This window comes from Chiloscyllium plagiosum, unplaced genomic scaffold (assembly GCF_037043375.1).
Source record: "Chiloscyllium plagiosum isolate Xiang-an unplaced genomic scaffold, Cpla_swu_hap1 HiC_scaffold_21, whole genome shotgun sequence".
NCBI lineage: Eukaryota > Metazoa > Chordata > Chondrichthyes > Orectolobiformes > Hemiscylliidae > Chiloscyllium > Chiloscyllium plagiosum.
The window spans coordinates 18,003,852-18,031,765 of NW_028270159.1; the positions used below are offsets into that span (position 1 = coordinate 18,003,852).

Sequence of the window (27,914 nt, forward strand, 5' to 3'; positions counted from 1 at the left end):
GTTCAACCACCAGATGAGAATCATGTTTGACTTATTGTAGCTAGAAGAGTCCAGAGTGGTGGGAAAGCAAAACCAAGAGGGACAGATGGCCAGAAAGATGGGAGCCTCACAGTCAGAGATATTTCAAAGAGGAGAGACTTGGGGGTCTGGGGGTTGGTCAAACAGCACCGTTAACATCTTCACTGTGGGCTAGGGATGAACTAGTCTGGAGGAGACATGGTGACCAGTTGGCCACTGTCCCTCAGTAACAGAGGATTTCCACCAGAATACCTAGCCAGTCCAGATGGGACCAGAGTGTCAACAAAGTCGTGTGTCTCTGAGCCAGAGTTGGTTACCCAGGAAGGAGACAATAGCATTGTCACAGGGCAACAAAAGCCAATCAGAGAGGGACATATCGATGAAACAACAGCAGTTTCTGGAAGCCCAGGAGACTTCACTAGAAAAGTTCCTGAGACAAAGACACTGTCTTCATGGAATTGCCCTCCCCTGAGAGACTGATAATGTCCACGTAAACTACGGAAGGGTCGTTTTCTTTGTCCATGTCTTTTTTTTGTAAATATTTCTGATGATGTATATACGTTAGCTACAATGCCTGTATAATAGTTGTAATTGGTAGATGTACATATCTGGTTAAGGAGTGTAATTAAATAAAGGGGAGGAGTATTATATATGTAGGTGGGTGTGAGCTTCCTCTTTAAGAGAGTAGGTCAGGTGGCCTGGAAATGGGAGAGGCTGTTTAAATCTGACTGTGGAGCTGATGGATGCACCATAAAGTGTTCCCTGTTCAAATTTACTCGTTGTCTACCTTGTGTTCTATTCGTGGTTCTAGTGAACCAAAAACATAATGCTTTGCTTAACAAAAGACTGTTAATCTCAGATATTTTTTAATCTATTTGCAACCTTGGTATCATATTTGATCCTGAGATAAGCTCTGACTTCAAATTTGTGCCATAGAAACTTTTTTTTGTCCTTTGTAACATTGCTTAACTTTGCCATTTCAACTCATCTGTGATAGTCTATTTGTGTGAGGCTCTTTGGTATGAGCGACTATAATATGATAAATGTCCTCATCCAAATGGAAAGCAATCTTTAACTAGGGTTCTGAATCTAAGTAGAAGAACTACAATGGTTGGGGTTTGAGTTGGCTGGGTCAGATTGGAGAATGTTTCTTCAAGGGACACTGGTGGAAAAGTAATGGCAAACATTCAAAGATCACATACGTGAACTGCAATGATTGTTCACTCCTGAATGGTGCAAAAGTAAAAATGGAAAAGTATAATAAGCGTGGTGCATTTATGGAATGAGCTGCCAGAGGAAGTAATAGAGGAAGTACAATTACAACATCTAAAAGGCATTTGGACAGGTACATGAATAGGAAGGTTTTAGTGAGATATGCACCAAACGTAGGCACATAGGTCTAGTTCAGTTTAGGAAACCCGGTTGGCATGGACAAATTGGGCCGAAGAGCCTGTTTCCGTGCTGTATGACTCTCCATATCTACAACTTTACTATTCCAATACTGACTGGTCTCTCACATTCTCAACTTTCATAAACCTGAGATCATACAAAACATTGCTGCCAAATGTCTTAACTTGGAGCAAGTCTTATTCACTTACCTCACTGTACTTGTTGACCAACATTGGTTCCCAGTCAAGCAACATCTTGATTTTAATATTCTCATTCTTATTATGAAATCTCTTTATGATCCTGCCCATTCCCACCTCACATGCTTCTAACATATCTTTCCTTCTCTAATTCTGGCCACTTGTACATTTCCAAGCATATTTACTTCATTCATGACTTCATTTGCCTAGATTCCAGGCTCTGCAATTTTTATGTTTCTCTGCCTCTCTACCTCACTTTTCACCTGAAGACATTTCTTAAGGCCTGCTTCTTTGTCCAATTCTTGATCATTTGACCTCATATTTATTTCGTGGCTCAGTATCATACTTTGTTTAATAACACATCTTTGAAGCATCTAGGACATTTCATGATGTTAAAAGCCCTGTATCAATATGAGTTGGTGTTATTTTAATTCAAATTTAACAATTGATCACCATTAACTATTATTTGTGGAAGAGTATTCCAAAGCTCTCTCACCAATATACAGTGGAACCTCAATTATCTGAACGTGATAGGCAGGCACTATTTCAATAGACAATAGACAATAGGTGCAGGAGTAGGCCATTCAGCCCTTCGAGCCTGCACCGCCATTCAATATAATCATGGCTGATCATTCCTAATCAGTATCCTGTTCCTGCCTTATCTCCATAACCCTTGATTCCACTATCTTTGAGAGCTCTATCCAACTCTTTCTTAAATGAATCCAGAGAGTGTGCCTCCACTGCCCTCTGGGGCAGAGCCTTCCACACAGCCACCACTCTCTGGGTGAAGAAGTTTCTCCTGAGCTCTGTCCTAAATGGTCTACCCCGTATTGTTAAGCTGTGTCCTCTGGTTCGGCACTCACCCATCAGTGGAAATATGTTTCCTACTGCCAGAGTGTCCAATCCTTTCATAATCTTATACGTCTCAATCAGATTCCCTCTCAGTCTTCGAAACTCAAGGGTATACAAGCCCAGTCGCTTCAGTTTTTCAATGTAAGGTAATCCTGCCATTCCAGGAATTGACCTCGTGAATCTACGCTGCACTCCTTCAATAGCCAGAATGTCTTTTCTCAAATTTGGAGACCAGAACTGCACACAGTACTCCAGGTGTGGTCTCACCAGGGCCCTGTACAGCTGCAGAAGCACCTCTTTGCTTCTATACTCAATTCCTCTTGTTATGAAGGCCAGCATGCTATTAGCCTTCTACACTACCTGCTGTACCTGCATGCTTGCCTTCATTGACTGGTGTACAAGAACACCCAGATCTCTCTGTACTGCCCCTTTACATAAATTGATTCCATTGAGGTAGTAGTCTGCCTTCCTGTTCTTGCCACCAAAGTGGATAACCATACATTTATCCACATTAAACTGCATCTGCCATGCATCTGCCCACTCACTTAACTTATCCAGGTCATCCTGTAATCTCCTAACATCCTCATCACATTTCACCCTGCCACCCAGCTTTGTATCATCAGCAAATTTGCTAATGTTATTGCTAATGATACCATCTTCTATATCATTTCGTTCGGATAATCGATTATTTGCTTAATCAATTAAATGCTTTTCCTCTGGGGCTCGGAGTTTTTAAAGTCTGCTCACCATTCAGGAGGTAAGCCAGCAAGACAGCGCGCGAGGCCCCGCCCAACACCATCCACTGCCCCCGTGCAACCCCCTGCCCCCAACCCTGCCCAACACTGCCCCCCTGCCCCAGTGCAACACCCCAACCACACCCAACACCGTCCACTGCCCCCGTGCAACACCCCCCTCCAAAACCATCTGACACTGCCCCCCACCCGCCCCCTCTCTGAGGCAGCCGGACTGGACATCAACAACAAGACTGCTGCTGCCTTAGTGGAGTAAGTCTCCAAACAGCGCGCGCGCGCGCGTACACCACACACACACACACACACACACACACACACACACACACACACACACACACACACACACACACACACACACACACACACACACACACACACACACACTTTTACTGCAACTTTTTGACAGGTTCCACCTTTGCCCTGTACAGGGCAATGTTGGAGGGATTATTTGGGGAAGGGGGGGTTTAGGGTACACCCCTCAGTAGAACTCCAGGGAAGGTGTGGGGGGGAGAGAGGGCGGGAGGTCAGTCATTTGGAGACGGTGCCTGTTTAATCACTGTAAACAAAACATGTCTTTGATGTAATGTTTCCATCGGGACCTCGAGATCTCCTTCGGATAATCCGATTTTTGGATAATTGGTATTCGGACAACCAAGGTTCCTCTGTATCTAGAGGTGCTTCCTAATTTCATCACTGAAATGAACTTTTAGACTATGGCACTAGCAAAAGTAGTTTGTCTGCTGATAATCTAACTGTTCTCTCAATATCCTGACAAGTTTGTTTAAATCATCAATTAGACTCTAAAATTCCAGTGAATAAGACCCTAGGTTGTATACGGTCTCCTTTAAATTTAAACCTTTGAGTCAGGATATCATTGCAGTAAATCTATTCTGCATTTTGTCCTTTTGAAAGCCTGGTGCCCAGAATGAACACAGCATTCCTGACCTAATCAGGTCTCTATACAGATAGAGACCTCTATCTTCTTGTGTTCTATTCCTCATGATATACAGGTCAGCATTTCATTAGCCTTTTTGCTTATTTTTGTACCTGTCTCTGACATTTAATGATCTAAGTGTATGGATCCTTAAAAGTTTCTTTGTAGCTCTATTGCTCCTTCCCTTCCATCATTTGGAAAGTACTTTTCAAGTACAATGCAGATGACCTCAAACTTGGCTTCATCGGAATCCATTTTCCACAATTTTTCCCATTTGTTTAATCTATTAATACCTCTGTAATCTTATGCTTGCATCTACATTTCTACCTATCTTTGTGCCATCAGCAAATTTGGACATGTGGCTGTCTTTCCATCATCTAAGTCATAGTAAGTGCAGGAAGTGGTTAGTTTAGTTGGCTGGACAACCGGTTTTAGATACAGAAGGACACCAACAATGTGGGGTAAATTCCTTGCTGAGGTCACCATGACTGCAGCTTGGCAATTCTTAGGTTAAACTCGCTATCAGTCATCTCTCTCCAATGAGATGGTGGGACTTTGGTGACTTTACCTTTACCTAATGGGTGAATAATTAAGATGGCAAGATGAATCTCTATGGGGCATTACAGTAATCAGAATACATGCCAATTATCCCCACTCTGTTTGTTGTGCTATTTAGACAATCTCCTAGCCAGGTAATAATTTGCCTTGAATTCCAAGAGCTCCAACTTTAGCTACAGCATGAGGGTCTTAATTGAATACCTTCTGGCAGCCAAAATAAATAACATCTATCAACATTCCCCTGTCCATTACTTTAATCTGCGGTAACCCTCTTCGCTATCCACTACACCTCCAATTTTGGTGTCATCTGCAAACTTGCTAACTGTACCTCTTATGCTCGCATCCAAATAATTTATGAAAACTTAAAGCAATTGTATCAAAAGGCATACACAGAAAAGGAATCCAAATGTATCCCTAAATGTTATTTTCTTAAAAATGGTATCTTAATGAGGAAATGGTGGCCATCACATATTCAGGCAGATGAGAAATGGAGAGAGGTTCATCAAATTGTATTGCCAGTGGATTATAGAAAGGATGTGTTGTGTGTGGCGCAAGAGCTACCACTTGGGGGTCATTTAGGAGTGAGAAAAACACAAGCTAAAATGTAAAAACATTTTTACTGGCCTGGACTGCACAAGGATGGAGTTGAATTTTGCCAGATATGTCATGCATGTCAGGTAATTGGCAAACCACAGACAGTAATAAAACCTGCAATTTTTATACCTATTCCTGCATTTGAGGAACCTTCTACAAAAGTCTTAATTGATTGCATAGGTCCCCTACCTCAAACAAAAAGTGGGAATCAGTATTTCTTAACAATAACGGATGCATCGACTAGATTTCCAGAGGCTGCCCCATTATGCGATATCACAGCTAAAAAGGTAGAGGAATTACTCAAATTTTTCATTAGATATCGACTACCGAGATACAAACAGATCAAAAGTCAAACTTCACATCAAAATTATTCAAGAAGTTATGAACAGTTTAGGAATAAAACAATTCAAATCTACTGTGTACTATCCAGAGTCACAGGGAGTGCTAGAAAGATAGCAGACATTAAAGACCATGTTGAGGGCTTATAGTCAGGACTATCCGGATGATTAGTATAAGGGAATACCATTTGTGATTTTTGTGATCAAATGCACCAAATAAATTGACCAAATTCAGTCCATTTGAATTAGTCTTGGAGCATGAAGTGAAAGGACCATTAAAATGGATTAAGAAGAAATTCGTAAGTCAGAATTCAGAGACCACATATTTGGACTATGTGTCAAATTTTAGGGAATGATTAAATAGAGCTGGGGAATTGGCTAGACAGCATATAAAAGTATCACAGCAGACAATGAAAGAGGAAGCAGATAAGAAATCAAAAAAACACAATTTTGCCATCAGGGATAAGGTATTAGTGTCACTTCCAGTGATAGGTGAACCTTTAAAAGCAAGGTTTAGTGGACCTTATCAAGTCGAAAAGAAATTGAGTGAGGTGAACTACTTGATAGGGATTCCAGACAGAAAGATATCTCACTGAGTGTGTCATGTCAATATGCTGAAAAGGTATTTTGATAGGGAAGGAAAGCAAGAGGAGAATGTGTTATTGATTACAACACAGAGGGAGAAACCAAGTTCAGAGGATTCTGAATTGGACATTCCTCAAATTAAATTAGACAATAAGGAAGTTGTCAAAAATTGGGATAAATTATTGAGTTACCTTGCAGAGGAAAATCAAAATGACCTGAAAGAGTTATTACTATCACATGGGGAGACAAGTGGAAATAAGTTGGGAAGTACCATGGACAAATGGCCCCACAAATGCAAAAACAAAAGTAATTAGAGAATTTTCCATACCATCGACAAAAAAGAGCAGTACTATGGTTCCTGGGATTGAGTGGATTTTATCAAATATTTGTACCAAATTTTAGCATGATGTAGATATAGGAGATGTTGTTCCAATTAAGCAAAATCCTTACTGGCATAATTGGCACAGATTCAGAAGGAGATTGAATGTATGCTTCAAGATGACATAATCAAAGTGACCTACAGTGACTGGAGCTCACCCATAGTAATGGTCCAAAAACCAGATGGTACCTAAGGGTTATGTGTGGACTATCGTAAAATCAATGCAGTTACAAAGACTGATGCATATCCGATTCCATATTTGGAAGACTGTGTTGAGAAGGTGGGACAAACAATTTGTATTTCTAAGTTGGACTTGCTCACAGGATACTGGCAGGTACCTTTATCAGAAAGAGCAAAGATAATTTTGGCTTTTGTAACACCAAATGGACTGTTTCACTTTAAAGTCATGCCATTTGTGCCAGCCGCATTTCAGAGACTAACCAATAAGGTCATTGCCAGATTACCCAACTGTGTCGTATATGATGATTTTTAGTTACACAGGGACTGAACATTTCCAACATTTATCAGACTTATTTAATCAACTTCAAAAGGCAGGCTTGGCGATTAACCTGACTAAAAGTGAATTTGCCAAAGCCCAAGTCACCATCCTGGGCCATGTTATTGGACATGGACAAATAACCCCACAGGATGCAAAAACAAAGGTAATTGGGGAATTTACCATACCATTGTCAAAAAGAACAGTCCTACGGTTCCTGGGATTGAGTGGATTTCATCGAAAATTTGTACTAAAATTTAGCAGTGTGGCTGCTCCACTCACTCAATTGCTAAAGAAAGGCAAGAGGTTTCAGTGGACAGTGGATTTTCAGAAGGCATTTGACAGCCTGAAAGCTGTGTTAACCCACTGTCCCGGCATTAGCCACACCTAATTACGCAAAGCCATTCAAGGTGGCTATCGATGCAAGTGATGTGGGTGTCGGTGCTCTCCAGGAAGTTGAACATTCATCAGCAGAAATATTCAACGGTTAAGAATGAGACTTTGAGCTTGGTGTTGGCATTACAACATTTCAGTGTTTACGTTACCAGTAACGTGTCTGAAACAATCATATACACTGATCATAACCCATTGAAGTTTGTAGAGACATTTAAGGACAAAAATATCAGGCTGTTTAGACGGAGCTTGTTGTTACAGCCATTCAATTTGAAAATTATGCATGTGGCAGGACAAAAAATGTGATTACCGAAACATTGTCGAAACTCAAATGAGAAATGGAGGCGTTTGGTGACAGGAGTACAACAGACTGAAACAGAACGTAGTTGTGCATGTTTGCATGTTTATAGTCAATGGAACGTATGTGGATGTTTTCACGTACTATCGATTTAGGTTTAAGAGGTTTTATAATGAAGCCATCTTTAGATATTGATGGTTCTTTCTTTTTAAGGGGGAAGGTGTGACAAAGCTGTTTCTTTAACAAGCTTATACAGTCCTTGATTTTTTTTTCAGACAGGTCGTAAATAACTTAGAGTACGAAAAGTCTGGGGGTTAAAGGGTTTTAGGGCCAATTTGATAATAGCTAACAGATTAGAAAAAAACGCTTGTACAATGAAAGGGGTGTGGTCAGTTTTTTATAGCAGTAATGTGAAGAAAGGCTGCTGGAGACCCAAAGAAGCAGGTCCAGGCTGGTACTCTCTCTCTGCCTTCAATCCTGTAAGAATTTGTGTTTGATTTTACCTTTTGTGCCAAGGGGTGTTTATGGGGATTGTTACAAGTATTTAGAACAGCATCATTAAGTTGGGATGATCAGTTGGGTTTTCAGAGTGGTTAAGTTATTCAGTATTCTGTTTTCTGTTTGTGTTTCATTCAGCAATCTTGTAAATAAATTCTGTTTTGTTGAAAATTAAGTGGCTTGACCAGCTGATTCTCTCCTGGAATACCCACTTTACACCAATTAGTAAAGTTAAGGTATGGGCTACCTTCTTGAAATGTTTTGGGGGGTCTGGCCTGGCCCAAAACACATGGAAATTCCAAAATTCCTCTCCTTGCTTTGAAACCATTTCAAAGCCTCACTGGATCAGTGATTTCTTCCTAGCATATTCCTTATATGCTACTCTCCTCTCTTCAATTCTCTTCCTTCTATCATTAGTGGCTGCATTTTTGCATTTTATAGCCCTGATATCTGGAATTCCCTATACAGTTCCTTATCCCATGGCATCTCCAATCCTGCTTTCAAAAACATCTTGAAAAGCTTCTTTGTTGATTGTGGTTTCAGATTTCTACCCTAGAGTCTATATTTCTTACCCTTTTCTCTTCAAGTTGCAGCTTTTCCTCCTTATGGATATGCACATGAATAGTAGTGAGTTGAGGGGTGCGTCGGTTGTTACTATATTTTACATTAGGATTAAATCTCGGCACAACATCATGGGCCAAAGGCCCTGTTCTGTGCTGTACTTTTCTATGTTCTATGTTCTAACTTGTTTTCATGTATGTGGAGAATTCTCAGTGTTTATTATTGTTAAATGCTCCATAAACACTCAACCTCCATGATGTAAGTGCTATTGTGATATTTCATGGTATTTTCTGATTAAGATAAAAGTGGTTTTTAATCCATTCACAGGATAAGTTTCCTTCCCTAAAGGACATAGTGAACCAGAGACAAAAATAGCTTTGTGGATAGGTGCGTAGGAAGGTGGACAGATTAGAATGGGTTGGCCTCATTCTGACAGTGGAGGAGGCCAAGCATGGACATGTTGTTGAGGGAGTGGAAATTAAAGTTACCATCCATTTTAATTGCCCCAGTTTTCAAATGGATACTGGAGGATCAACATCTTATATTTTGCCTGGGACGCTTACAGCCCAACAGCCTCAACATCAACTTCACCCAGCTTCAAAGTCCCTCCTTCTCCAGCCTTATCCCATGTCTAGCCCCACACCACCTCCTCACCTCCTGGATCTGTTCTTATCTGTCCATTTTCCTATGCACCTATCCACTCCACCCTTCCCACTGACCAATTACATTAGCCCCCGACCTGCATCCACCTATCACCATCACACCTGTTGGTCAGCACACTGGGAGAACCCCTCCTTGAATAGTGCTGTAAAACCTTTTACATTCACCTGAGAAGGCCTTGGATAAGAGTCTCATCAAAAGACAGCACCCTAAACAACACAGCAAACTCTCAATACTGCACCACAAAACTATGTAGAAACACGTATGCCTAAACACATTGGATAGGGACATTTATTAACGTCACTGCTAACTTTATCTATCTTTCAACACCCATCTTTAGTATTATTCCTGCTGCTAATATAACAAGAATAGTCTCTTGTACTGGACATCTGAAGATCAAAAATATCTTAGGACTGAAAGGATTGACACAAGAGTTTGATAGCAACCGATCCACAGCACTTGTGCCACATCATAACTACTTCAATATTGTGCAAGATCTTTTTCAAAATACAACTGAGGAATATATTATTGCACAACCAAAATGAATATTTTAACCTTCTCCGTTTTAAGGTTTTCCCATAAACCACAAATAATTAAATAGCCAAAGGCCCTCCCACACCTCCGTAATTAGTCACAGTATCCTGTTCATGTGTGTATTGCTAAGTACTTCAATTACCATCCTGCTACTGTCCTTGTTAGTACAGACAGACTGGGCCAGAAGGGAACAATTAGCTGAATAGAAGCATGCAGGTGGAAACCTGCATTGTGTACCTGGCCCCAAAGGAACAGCGTTATAGCATTGCACACTTCCTGCTGTGAATCAATTCGAATGGACCATAGACAGATTTTGAGTTTTTCCATGGAAGTACAAAAGGTGAGCACTGCTAATGTTTTGAATATGAACACTGCTACTGCAGTAACAGTAACTTTTCACATCTCAGATAAGAACAGCACATTAATTCTTCAAGCCCCCTGCATTTTTCAAAATATGCGCATATGTTTTTCTAATATACATCTATAAAAAAGGTTTTCTGAAAATCTTTTCCAGTGAATAAAATTGTGGAATTAAAGAATTATACAGAACCAAAAAACATTTTCAATCCACAAATCATCAATTAGCTTAAATGTTTAGTCAGATACATTAACCAATTTTCTGTTCGGTCTGATTCTGTCTGTCATTTATAAAAAAGGTTTTAATTCAGAATTTACATTTTTTTAAGAAATACAGAAAAATATCTGGAATTTTTGACCATCACTAAACAAAATGTTTCAATGCTGGAAGTGAAGCTTGATTTTCAAGCACCAACATGATATATACTTGGATGTTTCTGCTAATTGAGCGCAGATTACCATTCAATCCATGTGTGATGATTATGCTACAATTGTTCCTCCTCCTGTGAGCAAGCTACATTTAGAATAGGGTGCTTCAACACTGTATCATGCATCCAGACCCATGCACACACAACCATGCTCAGCACATATCATCTTGATGGCAATTCTATGTAACATCAGTTTGCATTATTTTAGAGGAATAAGAATTATCCTGGAGTAGTTTCACCGTATAATCTTACTCCTGAGTTCAGTTGGTAGTTATAAATCTTTCATGTTATATAAAAGTAGTTTTTTCATCATCCAGGCCTCTTGGTGAGATTCAACATCAAAATACCATTAATCCTGAACATCTGAAATACAAACTAGAAATGCTGGAAATACTCAGTATGTCAGGCAGCAGCTGTGGAGAAAGACAGAATTAATATTAATGATGACCATTCACTCTTATGTTATGATCCCACTCATCTTTTCATGTGTATCAACCTTCATCAGAACTGTCATCATTTACCTGAAACATTAACTGTTTCTCACCACAGAATTCTTGATGAAAATAATGACTCCTAATTACTAATATATTATTCTCAACAAAATACATAGCACAGTATATTTCCCAGTAATAAATTTGATTTTATTCCTCAATAAATATGCATTGTACAGCTTAATTTTCTTGCATGGCTGACATAATGCAAAACAAATTGGGTGGAGAAAACAAATTATTTATCACAAAAGTAGTTACTTCCACAAAATATCTGAGATCAAAGGTAAAATTATTCTCCACCACCAGCTTCCAGACACCCTGCCATCCAATATAAATGTATACAAAAAGAAAATTAAAATGCTGTGTAACTTTTGTGGTAGGTTACAGGAGGTGATTCAAAGGCAATCGCCAATCTCAGAAATTTAGGGGCCAATGGCACTGAAAGACTCTTTCTTGTCAATCATATTATCCAAAACCCTTGCCTGGTCTCATATTTTGATATTTATCCTAAAATAATTTCAAATCAGCAATAGTTTTCGTTTAATTTGGGTAAAGAGTAATCCAAAGACTATTAGTTTGTTTCACCTGAGAAAAGAAATTTAAACTTGGAATAATGGTCACATTTTTCTGCACATCTTAAGCAATAAAGCACAGCTTTCTGATAAGCACAACTGGAAGAGCTGAGGAGATAAATAAACATTTGCATTTTAACACTGGGAACACATTATGCAATAATTATTTTAAAGTGTAATGACTGTACTTATGAGGCTAAAATATAACTACCTTATAAAAAATTGCAAAAACCATGAGGTTACAAAATATTTACAGCACCAAAAGAGGTCATTTAGCCCAACAAGTCTATGCCAATGTTTATGCTCCACAGGAGCCGCTGTTCAATCCTCTTCATCTAATCTCATCAATATATCCTTGTGCTTTTCTCCCTTATGTGCTTATCCAGCTTCCTCTTGAATTCATAAATGATATTCACCCCAGCTGCTCCCTGTAATTGTAAGTTCCACATTCTACAGTAAATAAATTATTCTTGCATACTTATGAAATTTATTAGTGACTATCTTATATTTATGGCCTCTTGTTCTGTTCTTCTCACATGTGGAGACGTCTTCTCTATTAACTGACCTATGAAAATTGCTCATAGATTTTTGCAAGATTTTCCCATTCTTAGATAATGGTTACAAAATCTAACCTATTATTTTTTTCATATAAGAGTTTCTGTTTTATTTTGCTCATCATCAGGGAATACATATTTGAACATCCTAATAGTCAATCAACTCAAGGTGCTTATTGACTTGTAATGCTTTCCCCCAGGCCCTCAACCCCCATGTTTGACCTACTGGAGAATAAATTCCAGAAGGAATGGATGGACGAGCAAAAAGCAAGAGACCGGATCAGGCAGAAGAAAAAGACCCATCAGGTTTGTTTACAGCCTAACATGTGTTTTATAAATGAAAAATCTGCAGGGCATCTCATAACAAAAACTGGAATGGGATCCAGTTTAAACTGGTGTGGAAGAGGTTTACTTACTTTCAGAATAAATTGTAATACAGAATAACTCTAATTGAAGTTTATACTGTTAATAAGAACATAAAAACTATATTTGCTTTTTTGTTACTTAAATTAATTTTATTAAGCATTATTAACACTACACTTTGCTTTTGACACTGTTTCATCAGCCTTATATGCTTATACTTAATGGATATTAACAAGACTTATACTTGTTTTATATGTACAGATGCATATTGTAAGTTTGAACAAATATAGTAATAAATTCTGTACTGATTTAATTGATGCTGAAAGCTGTTTTTGATAGTTTTAAGTTCAATTCAGGGCAAAATGTTGGGCTTCAGAACTGAAACATTTGTGTACCTGCAAGCCAAGTGGAACATAGTTCATCAAGGACACACACACAGACACACACACATACACACACACACTTACAGATGAAGGGTACAACTTAGTTCCAGTCTGTTATGAGAAGCAGCTGGTTCAGTTACCACTGATTGTGGTAAAAGGCTCGGTCCCATGTTTGATGGGGCAAAATTGGTTGAGAAAGATTCAACTTGATTGACTCAAATTATTTCGATTAGAAAATGGCTGCCTGAATGAAGTCCTAATTAAATACTCAGAGGATTTTCAGGGAAGTTTTGGGACTATCAAAGGAGCCAAGGTCACCTCTTACATATTGACCAAGAAGTAATTCCACAATTCTGCTAGGCCCACCCAAAGCCATTTGCCTTACGGGCAAAGGTACAGGTTTAAATCAGGAGGCTGGAAAGCGAAGGTATCATCAAACCAGTACAGTTTGAGAATGGGCAGCACCAGTTGTACCGATTGTAAAGTCCAACAGGTTGGTTCACCTTTGTGGGGATTTCAAACAAGCAGTAAACCGCTTCTTGCTGCTGGATAAATGCCTAATTCCTTGCATAAAGGATTAATATGCAAAGGTAGTGGTGGGTGGGGCAGTCTGTCCTTCACGAAGCTGGACATGACCCATGCTTGCCTTCAGTTGGAATTAGATGAGGATTACCAGAGGTATGCTACAATTTATACCCATGAGGGTTTGTACCAACATCTGCAATGCCTTTTGGAGTATTATCAGCTGTGCCATTTTCCAATAGATGATGGAGAACATTTTATAAGGTCTACCCCAGTTCGTCATTTATCTGGATGATGTGCTAATAACCAGGAAAACCAATAAAGAGCATTCAGAAAACTTGGATTAAATGCTTAAATATTACTCCAAGGTGGGGGTACACCTTAGGAGGGAAAACTGTGTGTTCCAAGCACCCCAAGTGACCTACTTGGGCTACAGAGTCAAAAAGACTGGGTAATACCCACTGGAAGATAAAGTGAAGGCAATCAAAAGCTCCCCAGTACTCATGTCCATAACATAACTTGGGTCTTTCCTTAGCTTGGCGAATTATTACAGAAAATGCATACATAACATAGCCTCCATCCTGGCACCCTTACATTTGCTATTGAAAAAGGGTCAGCCTTGGGAATTGTCTTATAGCCATGATGTAGCCTTTAAGGAAGTAAAGAAACAGATATCATTGTCTGGGGTGATTAATGATCCATCTTGGCCTCCTCCTGTTGTCCCAGCATTACAGAAACCAGTCTTCAGCTGATTTGATTCACTCCTCAGAATATCAAAAAATGGTTGGAGACACTGGATACTACAAAGGCTAGGAATACTGCGTTCAGTAAATCACCTCCTGATTCCCCAAAGCCTGTTCACCATCTACAAGGCACAAGTCAGGAGTGTGATAGAATATTCCCCACTTGCCTGGAATGCATAAAGCTCCAACAACACTCAAGAAGCTTGACACCATCCAGAGCAAAGCAACATGCTTGATTGGCACTACATCCACTTCATCCTTCATTGACACTCGGTAGCATCAGTATATACTACAAGATACACTGCAGAAATTCACCATTATGGGTCAAACACATTGCATTGGTTCAAGAAGGCAGCTCACCACCACCTTGTCAATTGCAACTATTGACAGGCAACAAATGTTGGCTAGCCAATGACGCCCACATTCCACAAGAATGAATTAAAAAAACAAAAGAAATAGAAACGCCCAATAGCATGTGCTTCCTGGACTTTGGCTGATGATGTTCAAAGATATGCCCAGATAAAGAAGGATAGTTTGCCCATCATCTTTTGTGTGTGTAATAGTAATGGTCTACAAAGCCCTGATAAGACTACTTAAAGAGGACAGGGCCATGCCACCCCATAGCTTCAGGTCAAGTTCTGCGGTGGGCTCCTATTCAAATGTGTATAATTACAAGCTGGAACACTATCTAGGAGTCTAGATTAGAGTGGTGCTGGAAAAGCACAGCAGGTCAGGCAGCATCCGAGAAGCAGGAAAATCGATAGAGGTAGGCCTCTATCCTGTCTAGGAGGCCAAGTGGCAAATGCTAATGCCTCGAGCTGCCTCCTTCTGGTGGACACACCACCAGTGGTGCTGCCACTACAAGAGTTCATTCTGGTTTTAAACTTTCCAGACACCCTTCCAGTCACCGCTGACAATATCAGACTGTGGATTCAAAAAGATGCCATCCTGGCAAAACTGAAACAGCCAGTGGTGATAGGGGTAACAAAAGGGCCATTACAACCAGAATTGAAACCTTTCTGGATCTGTCAAGACCAGATCATAGAAAAGTCAGCATATTATTATGGGGAGCAAGAGTCATTGTCCGAGCAAAGGTTGCCACCAGCTACCAGCTAAACTCCATCAGGTCATTCAGGGATTTCCAAAATGAAGATGTTGGCGAGAAGTTTTGTCTGGCGGCTGGGATTGGATGCCAACATAGCCACATTGGTGGGACAGTGTCTAAAGTGTCTGTAAGGATGAAAATGACCACTAGCAGCTCTCCCACATTCCTGGGAACAGCCTGGACTCAGTTACACATCGACTATGTAGGCCTTTCATGGACTCAACATTCTTAGTCATTGTGGACACCCACTCAAAGTAATTGAATGTCCATACAGTTAATTTTTCAAACACAGGGATGACAATTGAAAGGTTGTGAGCATTTTTGCAATACAAGGACTCCTGCAGGTGTTAGTCACTGACTTGTCACCAGAAGAGGAGATTTTATTGCCCATTGTGTCTGTGCTGGCTCCATGAAGAAGTAATTCACCAAGTACCACGCCCCTACCATTGCCCCATTGTCTGCAAATTTTTTCTTTTCAGATAATGATCAAACAGTCTTTGGAAAGCTTTAATTGACCCTTCATCTACCATGGAAAAGCGCAGCAGGTCAGGCAGCATCCAAGGAGCAGGAGAATCAAGGTTTCGGGCATGAGCCCTTCTTCAGGAATGAGGAAAGTGTGTCCAGCAGGCTAAGGTAAAAGGTAGGGAGGAGGGACTTGGGGAGGGGCGTTGGAAATGCGATTGGTGGAAGGAGGTCAAGGTAAGGGTGATAGGCTGGAGTGGGGTGGGGGGCGGAGAGGTCAGGAAGAAGATTGCAGGTTAGGAAGGCGGTGCTGAGTTCGAGGGATTTGACTGAGACAAGGTGGGGGGAGGGGAAATGAGGAAACTGGAGAAATCTGAGTTCATCCCTTGTGATTGGAGGGTTCCTAGGCGGAAGATGAGGCACTCTTCCTCCAACCGTCGTGTTGCTATGGTCTGGCGATGGAGGAGTCGAAGGACCTGCATGTCCTTGGTGGAGTGGGAGGGGGAGTTGAAGTGTTGAACCACGGTGTGGTTGGGTTGGTTGGTCCGGGTGTCCCAGAGGTGTTCTCTGAAACGTTCCGCAAGTAGGCGGCCTGTCTCCCCAATATAAAGGAGGCCACATCGGGTGCAGTGGATGCAATAAACGATGTGTGTGGAGGTGCAGGTAAATTTGTGGCGGATATGGAAGGATCCCTTGGGGCCTTGGAGGGAAGTAGGAGGGAGGTGTGGGCGCAAGTTTTGCATTTCTTGCGGTTGCAGGGGAAGGTGCCAGGAGTGGAGGTTGGGTTGATGGGGGATGTGGACCTGACGAGGGAGTTACGGAGGGAGTAGTCTTTTCGGAACACTGATAGGGGAGGGGAGGGAAATATATCCCTGGTGGTGGGGTCTGTTTGGAGGTGGCGGAAATGACGACTGATGATACGATGTATATGGAGGTTGGTGGGGTGGTAGGTGAGGACCAGTTGGGGTTCTGTCCTGGTGGCGATTGGAGGGGCAGAGCTCAAGGGCAGAGGAGCAGGAAGTGGAGGAGATGCGGTGGAGGGAATCGTCGATCACGTCTGGGGCGAAATTGCGGTCTTTGAAGAAGGAGGCCATCTGGGTTGTACGGTATTGGAACTAGTCCTCCTGGGAGCAGATGCGGCGGAGACGAAGGAATTGGGAATATGGGATGGCATTTTTACAGGGGGCAAGGTGGGAGGAGGTGTAGTCTAGGTAGCTGTGGGAGTTGGTCAGTTTATAGTAAATGTCCGTGTTGATTCGGTCGCCCGAGATAGAAATGGAAAGGTCTAGGAAGGGGAGGTAGGAGTCTGAGACGGTCCAGGTGAATTTGAGGTCGGGGTGGAAGGTCTTGGTAAAGTGGATGAACTGTTCAACCTCCTCGTGGGAGCACAAGGCAGCACCGATACAGTCATCGATGTAGCGGAGGAAAAGGTGGGGGGTGGTGCCAGTGTAGCTGCGGAAGATGGACTGTTCCACATATCCTACAAAGAGACAGGCATAGCTGGGGCCCATGCGGGTGCCCATGGCTACTCCTTGCTTTAGAGGAAGTGGGAGGATTGGGGTGAGGACCAGTTCAGTCAGTCGAAGGAGGGTGTCAGTGGAAAGGTACTGGTTGGTACGGCGGGAAAGGAAGAAGCGGAGGACTTTGAGTCCTTCGTGATGGGGGATGGAGGTGTACAGCGACTGGATGTCCATGGTGAAGATAAGGCATTGGGGACCGGGGAAGCGAAAATCATGGAGGAGGTGGAGGGCGTGGGTGGTGTCCCGAGCATAGGTGGGGAGTTCTTGGACTAAGAGGGACAGGACCGTGTCGAGGTATGCAGAGATGAGTTTGGTGGGGCAGGAGCAGGCTGAGACAATGGGTCGGCTGGGGCAGTCAGGTTTGCGGATTTTGGGCAGGAGGTAGAAACAGGCGGTGTGGGGTTGTGGGACTATGAGGTTGGAGAGGGTGGATGGGAGATCCCCTGAGGTGATGAGGTTATGGATAGTCTGGGTGATGATGGTTTGGTGGTGGGAGGTGGGGTCATGGTCAAGGGGGCAGTAGAAGGAGGTGTCCGCAAGTTGGTGTTTAGCCTCAGCGGTGTTTAGCCTCAGGCTGCCTACTTGCGGAATGTTTCAGAGAACACCTCTGGGACACCCGGACCAACCAACCCAACCACACCGTGGTTCAACACTTCAACTCCCCCTCCCACTCCACCAAGGACATGCAGGTCTTTTGACTCCTCCAGACCATAGCAACATGACGGTTGGAGGAAGAGCGCCTCATCTTCCGCCTAGGAACCCTCCAACCACAAGGGATGAACTCAGATTTCTCCAGTTTCCTCATTTCCCCTCCCCCCACCTTGTCTCAGTTAAATCCCTCGAACTCAGCACCGCCTTCCTAACCTGCAATCTTCTTCCTGACCTCTCCGCCCCCACCCCCACTCCGGCCTATCACCCTCACCTTGACCTCCTTCCACCTATCGCATTTCCAACGCCCCTCCCCCAAGTCCCTCCTCCCTACCTTTTATCTTCGCCTGCTGGACACACTTTCCTCATTCCTGAAGAAGGGCTCATGCCCGAAACCTTGATTCTCCTGCTCCTTGGATGCTGCCTGACCTGCGCTTTTCCAGCAACAGATTTTTAGCTCTGATCTCCAGCATCTGCAGTCCTCACTTTTTCCCTTCATCTACCATACTTTGTGGCAGTGCATTCAGATCCTAGCTACTCACTGCGTGACAAAATTTTTCTGCAAGTCGCTATTGCTTCTGTTGCCAATTAGTTTAATTTTGTGTTCTCTATTTCTCAATCTTTCCACTAATGGGGACAATTTCTCTTACTTACAATATCCAAGCCCTCATGATTTTGAATGCCTCTTTGAAATCTCCACTCAACATTTTCTTTGCCAAGGAAAATTGTCCAAACTTCATTAATTTTCCTACATAACTGAAGTTCTTCAACCCTGGTGAATCTTTTCTGCATTGTGTTTTAAAGTATGATGCCTAGAACTGGACACAATAATCCAGTTGAAACCAAACCTGTATTTTTGGAGATCCTTTGGTCAGAAATACAGCCACTGTGTCACATGGCAAGGCGAGTTGGAAATCATGCTCGATGGATTTATCACATGGTATATTTCTTTGTTAACCATCCCAGAAAGCTGATCACTTTGCTGGAACCCTGCCAAGTTATGAGCAAGACACCAGCTGTTTCAGTCGAAGAGAAGTGTTTTCTTTTTAAAAATTAGCTTTGTAGTTTATTTAGAAAGCAGAGATGAGCTTTAAAACAAATCAACCCCAAATCAATTGTGTTGCTGTTTGCCAGAATCAGTGACTGCACCAGGAAAAAATATTTTTGCTCCAGAAACCTGGTAAATTCATGATGTGGAGGTGCTGGTATTGGACTGAGATGGACAAGGCCAAAAGTCACATGACACCATGTTATAGTCCAGCAGGTCTATTTGAGTTCACAAGCTTTCAGAGCACCGCTCCTTTGTCAGGTGGCTTGACCAGATAAATTCAGAGTACTTCCGCCAGATCAAACTTGGAGTCATGTTTAACTGTACATGGTTCAAAGTAGTGTTAGAGCCATAATTTGTGTTTGGTTGGAGGAATCAATTGACGATCCTAAATGACTGATGAAGTTTATGCTTATTGTTATGAACCCAGGTGATGTTATTACTGGACAAGTCAGATTCAAGTATAAAATCAGGCTTGATTAGTCATAATTTATTTTTTTTTTAGTTTTAATAAGATGTTATTTCACTGAAATACAAAAACACAGTGCTACAGATTTGGATTTAACAATAAATAGAAATTTATTTTGCAAAATAAATGAATAATAGAAAAGAATAAACCAAACCAGTAACATATGGTAGAAGTTTGAAGATTTTGGCCGGACTAAACATTTGTGCATTTGGTTACACCTCTAAATCCCAATAGTATTTTTTACAGTACACACTCTAGAGAGAATTTCCTTCTTTATCACACCCACAAGGCTTTATTTAAATGTGCTTTAATAGTGTGGTCTTGAGAATCTAACCACCTCTTCCTTGTGTTCTTTATGCAACTGAGCTTAGACTTTCTCAGCTTCAGATAACCCCTTTCGGGTTTTAACCAAATATTTATGCTCTGGAACCTTCAAACTAAACTCCTTACACCAAGGCACCCTGTTTCTTTATAGTTCTAAACTATCTCCCTGGGATAACTGTTTTACACATCCAACTTCAGCCAAGTAAACCAAAACTGTCCAAGCTTTAGGTGCTTCACCTAAGACAAAAATAACCTACAATTTTTGGACCCTTCTAACTGTAACCTAATGCACAAATGTTTAGTCCGGTCATAAAATTCATACAATGAAAATAAAACCAGGAAGTCTTTTATGCTGCATTTTAAAAGAAATCACTATGGCTACAGAAATATTAATAACTTAAACATTCCATTCCTTCATAGACACAGACCCAAACCACAAGCCACTAGTTCAAAATACAAACTTTAAAATAAATAATATTAAATCAAATATAAATCATGCACATTATTATCCCAGTAAAGAAAAATTATTCCATCTTGATGGAATTACTTTTAAAATCCACAGTAATTGTCACTGTCAAATATCTGAATCATGCTTCGGAGTCAGAACCTTAGGAAACTCTTGGAGAACATAATAATTCACATTCAAAAATGAAGGCAGTCATATGACACAAGCCAAGAAATAGCATTCAAAAGCAGTGATCTCACACTTCAGGAGCAGACTAAAAATCAAGAGCAAATTAGAAGTATAAAAATTCAAACATCAATCTATTTAACAGCAATTCGATTTTGTAGCTCTAAACAGTGGGATGATGAATTCTGCAATATGTATCACAACCTTAGAATAAATATTAAATTAAAATAGTGCCTGTTTACCCAATACAATGGCAAAGCAGCCTACTGAAGTTCCAAAATGGCATGCAGGAAAAATACTTCGCCCATTTTCAGCCAAAAAGCAAACTTGCCGTGATGCTGGGTGAAGAACAACAAAAACTAACTGTACCTTAGCCATGCCTGAAGGCGGCTTTAGGACCTTTGCAAATGCAAACATTGAGCCTGGGGCTTATTTGAGGTCCAATAACCAACTTCCTTTTTTTCCCTGAAGCATGCAATGCAATCAAGGCCAACACTTAGGAAAACTAGTTCTAAACAACGCCTGCAAATAAAAACTAAGCAACTTGTATGATAAAATAGAAAATTCTCTCCCCTCCCATGTAGATGGATAAGTAATTAGCCATAGCTCACAAGGAACTATAGGGTATCTTTGATAAAGAGACACAGTTAGTTCAATAAATGTGGGACACCACACCACATTAAGTAAGAAACATGTCCTAAGTCGACTTCAGCCAAGATGGGAATTGAAACCACACTGTTGGCATTGTTCTTAATGACACATTAGCATCTAACCAGCTTCAACCTCTCCTCCCATATATTATTAACTAAGCACCAAACAGCTTACTGGATCTTACCAATGATACTTTGTTATTAATCCACAGGTACGAGTGAAAGAGCCTAAGACATTACTTTTTGTTAGTTGGCACCCCTAAAGCACGACTCAAATTGGAATTCTGTTGGATAGGAAACTGAGAGCTGTTATATTGCTATACCGTGAACATAAATGCTACACCGTATGGATCAACATTTTAATGCACCAATGCAAATGCTATTGGAGTAACTGTACATTATCCACCCTTATACTAGTTGTGTTGTAAATCATAATTGGAAGATTTCATCTTTGCATTATTAAGTTAATCTCCATATGCTTTCCTACATCTGCATTTGACTATGTACTGTATCAGTAAAAAGATTCCATTGATTAGTCCATGTTAATATATGGGATAGAATTTTTCCAGGCCTTGAATGATGAATCATAAGACAGTTGGGAAACTTGGGAAAGAATGAAAAAATGAGATTCTGGACATCAACAAAAAAAAGGTCTTATTTTCCACATAAGGTTTCATAGCCTAGGTGAAAATCTCACTAATAAGTGGCAAGGGTCTCATTTCCAATTAATTAATTCTTTGCCTCAGTTATAAACAGTTAGCTACTTTTCCTAGGCAATGAATAGAAACTAGACAGCACCAATTTCTGACATAAAAGTCAAAATGATTACTTAGTAGTGTTGCGACACAGGGTACACCCTCCTGCTTAATTTAAAACCAGCAACACAGCAAAGATTTATCCCGTGCAGTAATCTGTAAAAAATCAAGTGGCCAACAACTACTTAAAGTAAAAATTAACAACTTTATTTCTTAAAGTATAACAGAAAATAATTAATTAACAACTACTTACCATTCCTTACTCTAACCTATCTATTACCTTCCCTTCTATAATACTAGTCCAATAAGACTTCCAATCAAGATTTACAAAACCACCCCTCTTCTCTCAAAACCAGACAGTTTTCATTCTTCTATTCAGATCTTCCTGTGTCTTCTTTTTCTTAGGAATTTCTGCGTCACAGGTTACCGATCGAAAAGATACTTTTAAGAGAGCTATTTTTCAATCAGTCTGTTTACATGCTGGGCTTGGCAGTTCTCCTCTCAACCATTAAAGTTTCCCCGGTCTTGTACCCCCAAAGCATTGGATTGTGTCATTGGCTCTTAAGATTGTCAATATACTCAATTCAAATTGGATTGGAGTTTCATATTTTTCAAGGTATAATTTAAACTGATGGCTGAATTCAAATTTGTGTTTTTGTCTCACAGAAACTCAGCAAGTGCTGTTTGTTCTGAATCAAGTGTTACTTTGTAAATTCTCCAGCACTCGGTGTACTTGCCAAGTCCTTCACTCTCTTAAAGGTACACCCACATCTTCATAATAGTAGTCGCAGGTCACTAGCATCTTCTCCGGGTATCCGTCTAGGACAGCATCCTCCAACATCTTAGGGTACACTGCATGGGCAGCGACTGCCTGCACTCTCCAAACGGGGGGGGAAGTTTTGGAAAAGCCAACCTCACCACATCATCATGGTGTATCTTGGACTCATTTATAATACATTTCAGTAGTTCATTACTACAATTTGGAGCTCATTGACAGCTTTCAGGGTAATTCTGCTGCTAGGCTGCTTTATATTCTGTGACATATCCATCTCAAACATTAGAACAGGTTGCATCTCAGAGCTTTTAGTTTGTTTTCTTAGAACTCATTTGCTTTGCGTTGACTTGGATGCTCACAACATCTCTGCTTTACTTTTTGTGCATTGGTGCTACTGAAAATCTGCACGCTCAGAACAGTTCTGTCTTTCCTTGCGTTTTAGTACAGATGGAAAGCCAAGCAGTTGGTCATGTTGGCCAACCACAATTAGTCAAGGGGACGGTCATGCTGCTGTACAGCACTGTGTTAAGTCAATATCATACCTGCAGCAGGTGTCAACAGCTTATTGCAGCAAACACTCTGAACATACTTCAACAAAATGAGCATGTCACACTACCTAAGGGGACTAGTCACACAAGAATAGAATTGATACGATGCAGAAGGAGACTGTATGGCTCATTGTCCCTGTACTGGTTCTTCAAAGAACATCATTATCTTGGATCAATCTCCTGCTTTTCCTCATACCTATGCACACTACTTCTAATCAAATAATCATCCAGTGCCTTCTTGAATGGCTCAATTGAACCTGCCTTCACTACATTTCCAAGCAGTGCATTCCATAGCCTAACTACTTGCTGCATGAAAAGGATTTATCTCACATCATCCTAGCCTCTTTTGTATGTCACTTCACCATTGTTGGGCCAGAATCCTGGAGTTCTCTCCCAAGTGGCATTGTTGATCTACCTACAGCACATGGACTACAATGGTTCAAGAAGACAGCTCACTTCCACCTTCTAAGGGCAATTAGGACAGACAATAAATGCTGGTCAAGTCAGTGACACCCACATCCCACAAGACAATAAAGAAAAAAGATCTGTCTTCTGGTTCTTGTTCCTTTTACGAGTGGGAGCAACTTCTCCTTATCCATTCACTGGAGCCTGTGCATAATTTTGAAAATCTCTACCAAATCTCCTCTCAGCCTTCTTCTGTCCAAGGAGAACAGTCACAATTTCTTCAATTTCTGTACACAGTAGTCCAGCTGGGGTCAAACAGGTGTCTTATGCAAGGGCAACATCACCTCCTTGATCTTGTTCTCTATGCACTCATTAATAAAGCTGAGGACACAATATGCTTTATTAACTGTTCTCTCCATCTGTCCTGCCATTTTCAAAGGTCTATGCACATATACACCCAAGTCCCTCTGCTCCTCCATCCCCTTTACAATTGTACCCCCCATTTTATCTTGTTTTTTAATGTTCTTCTCCGCATTGAACCTCATCTGCTCCTACCACCAAATTGTTCATGTCTTCTTGGAATTCAACATTCTCCTCCTCATGGTTTACAATTCTACTTCGTGTCATGTGCAAACTTTAAAATTGTACCCTGCAGATCAAGATCCATAAATATCAGGAAAAGCAAGGTCCCAAAACTGACCCCCTGGGGAACTCCAGTACAAAGCTTCCTCCAGCCCAAACACTATACATTGAGTATTACTCTCGGTTTTCTATCACTCAGCAAATTTTGTATTCATGTTGCTACATTCCCCTTTATACCTTAACCTAAAACTTTCCTCACAGGTATATTATATTCTATAGTATTAAATACATCCTGGAAATCCAAGTATATCACATCCATACTGTTACCCTCATTGAGCCTTTCTATTTCCTCCTGAAAATACTCCAGAAAGTTAGTTAAACATGATTAGATAAGATTCCCTACAGTATGGAAACAGGCCCTTCAGCCTTTCAAGTCCACAACGACCCTCCGAAGAGTAAGCCACTCAGATCCATTCCCCTATTTACCCCTAACGAATGCACCTAACACTATAGGCAATTTACCATGGCCAATTCATCTGTGCTGCACAACTTTGGATTGTGGGAGGAAACCGGAGCACCTGGAGGAAACGCACACAGTCAAGGGAGGAGAATGTGCAAACTCCACACAGAGAGTTGCCTGAGGCTGGAATCAAAGCTGGGTCCCTGGCGCTATGACGCAGCAGTACTAACGACTGGGCCACTGTGCTGCTCAAAAACCTATCAGTTTATAAACTGAATTATTTCCAACTTTATATATGCAGATATAGTTGAAGGGAAATTGATGATCAATGAACTTGATCTATTGTTAATATTAAATCTAAGTTTCATAAAGTATTTTTAGACACAGAGAGAATGTACAGACTCAACACAGACAGTCAACCAAGGTAGGGATTGAACCTAGGTCCCTGATGGTGTAAGACAGCAGTGCTAACCACTGAGCCACTGTGTCACCTGTAATTGCCCATAAGTCCATAAGACATAGGTCATTCAGCCCCTAGCCTCTGCTGTACATTCAGTGAGATCATGAGTGAATTGACAATCCTCACCTCCACTTTACTGCCTTTTCCCCATAACCCTTGATTCCCTTGCCGATTAAAAATCTATTTCAGCCTTGAATATACTTAATGACTCAGTCATAACAGCTGTCTGCAGTAAAAAATTCCATAGATTCACTATCTTCTCAAAGAAAAAATCCTCCTCATCTCTGTTTTAAATGTGCGACCCCTTATTCTGAGACTCTCCCAGAAAGGGAAACTATAAGACAATAAGAAATAGGAACAGGAGTAGGCCGTTCGGCCTCAAACCTGCTCCATCATTCAATACGATTATAGCTGATCTAACATTCTTAATGTCCACTTTCCTGCCCTTTCCCCGTAATCCTTGATTCCTTTACTGCTTAAGAATCTATCTATCTATCTCAACCTTAAATATACACAACGACTCTCAGGATTTCTAAAGGCTCACAACCTTCTAAGAGAAGAAATTCTTCCTCATGCCAGTCTTAATTTGGCACCCTTTTATTTCTGAGACTATGCCCTCTGGTCCTAAATTCTCCCATGAGAGGAAGCATCATCTTAGCATTTACTCTTGTCTCGTTCCTTAAGAATCCTATATGTTTCAATTAGATCACCTCTCATTCTTCTAACTCCAGTGAACTTCCTACATCATTGGACCCAACCTTGAGTTGACCATGCCTCTTAGCAATAGAGGCCCATGCTTGTAGTTCATACACAAAACTTTGGTCCCCAAGCAAATTGACTCTCTCACTTAGTGGAGTCTTATGTCAGGCATTGGCATTTCTGATGTTTCATCCATTTCCCCTGGGTCCAGGAAGATCAGATTTAACTTAGTGCTGAGTCTTCTCCCTATTAGCAACTTTGTTGGAATTATCCTTGTAGTTGCATGAGAGGTGGTCCTATAATCAAATAGGAAATGGGACATTTTGGTAACTAGTGAAGCTGTAGGCTGTTTCTTTGAGCCAGCCTTCAAAGTTCGGATTTCTCTTTCTGCCAGACCATTGGATGATGGATGGCATGGAGTTGTCATCATCTGTCAGATGTCATTTGACTTTAGCAAATTCCAGCTGGTAAATGGTGACCCGTTACCTGTGACCAACATTTCCGAGAGTCTGTGTATTGCAAAGGTTGCACACAGTTTTTCTGTCGTCATCCCCGTGTTTGATGAATGAACTCTATGCACATCCAACAACTTTGAAAGGCCGTCCACAATGACTAAGAACATTGAACCCATGAAATGATCGGCATAGTCAACGTGTAACCAGGTCCAGGGTTTACCCAGCCATTTCCACAGTAATCTTTGTCCTTGATGGCACTCTGGACACTGCCTTACCAACACGGCTATGTCTGCATCCAATTCTGGCCACCAGACATAACTTATCGCCAACAACTTCATTTTGGAAATCCCTGGATGACCCTGGTGGAGTGCAGCCAGTATTTTGCTCGGGATAATCACTCTTGCTCCCCATAATAGTATGCCGTCTCTACTGTGATCTCGTCTCTTCAGGTCCAAAAAGATTTCAGTTCTGGTTGTGGTGGCCCATTGTGACTGTAAGTGTGTCCAAAAAAATTAAAATCATTATGAACTCTTCCAGTGGTGGGACCAGTGGTGGTGTATCTGCCAGCTGGAGGTGGCTCAATGCATCCACATTTGCTACTTGGCCACCCAAGTACCCAATTTGTAATAATGAGCACTTAGTATTAGAGCTCACTGCTGAATTTGGCCTAAAGCTATGGGTAGCACTGCCTTGTTCTCTTTAAGAGACCTAGCAGGGGTTTGTGAGTCTGTTACTATTTCAAATTTACATCCGTAAAGGTATTGGTGGAACTTGCTTATTCCAAATATGACCACCAAACCTTTCTTCTCTACCTGGCCATACTTACACTCTGCATTAGCCAAAGTCCTGAATGAGTACGATATTGGACATTCCTCTCCTTTGGGCTACCTAGGAGCTAATACTACCATACAGAGAGGCATTGCACGTCAATACCAGATCTTATTTGGGATCATAGTGTGCTAACACCTTAGAAGATGGTAACTGTTTCCTCACTTCCCTAAAAGCTATGGCTTGGCCATGTGACCATTTCCAAGGTTGACTCTTTCTTAAGAGACGATGCAAAGGTGCCAGGATGGAGGCCAGGTCATGTATGAACTTTTTTGTAATAATTTACCAACCTAAGGAAAGACCTAAGCTCTGGTACTGATGTGAGAGCAAGGCATCTTTGATCACCCTCACTTTATCTTCCAATGGGTGTAACCCAGTTTTTGTCGATTCATTAGCCATAGTAGATCATTTAGGGTGTCTGAAGCACACATTTTTCCCTTCTTTGGCTGGGAGAAACATCCAAACATGCTTTAAGTGCTCCTTATTGGTTTTCCCTGTTATTAGCATGTCATCAAGATAAATGGTGACCTGGATCAGACCTTGTAAAACTTTCTCTATCATCCGCTAAAAATTGCACATGCTGGCGATACCCAAATGGCAGTATCGTATATTGATATAAATGAGTATTAATTGGAGCATTC

At 41.1% G+C, this 27,914-nt stretch overlaps 1 protein-coding gene across 1 annotated transcript in view; it reads left to right on the forward strand.

Annotated features, from left to right (window-relative positions):
- Nucleotides 1–27,914, forward strand: part of cfap77 (cilia and flagella associated protein 77) — a 190,035-nt gene that overhangs the window by 130,097 nt on the left and 32,024 nt on the right. Inside the window, exon 5 of the mRNA XM_043720336.2 lies at nt 12,639–12,744. Coding sequence (XP_043576271.1) covers nt 12,639–12,744 — 106 coding nt within the window. The remainder of the gene's footprint in view (nt 1–12,638; nt 12,745–27,914) is intronic.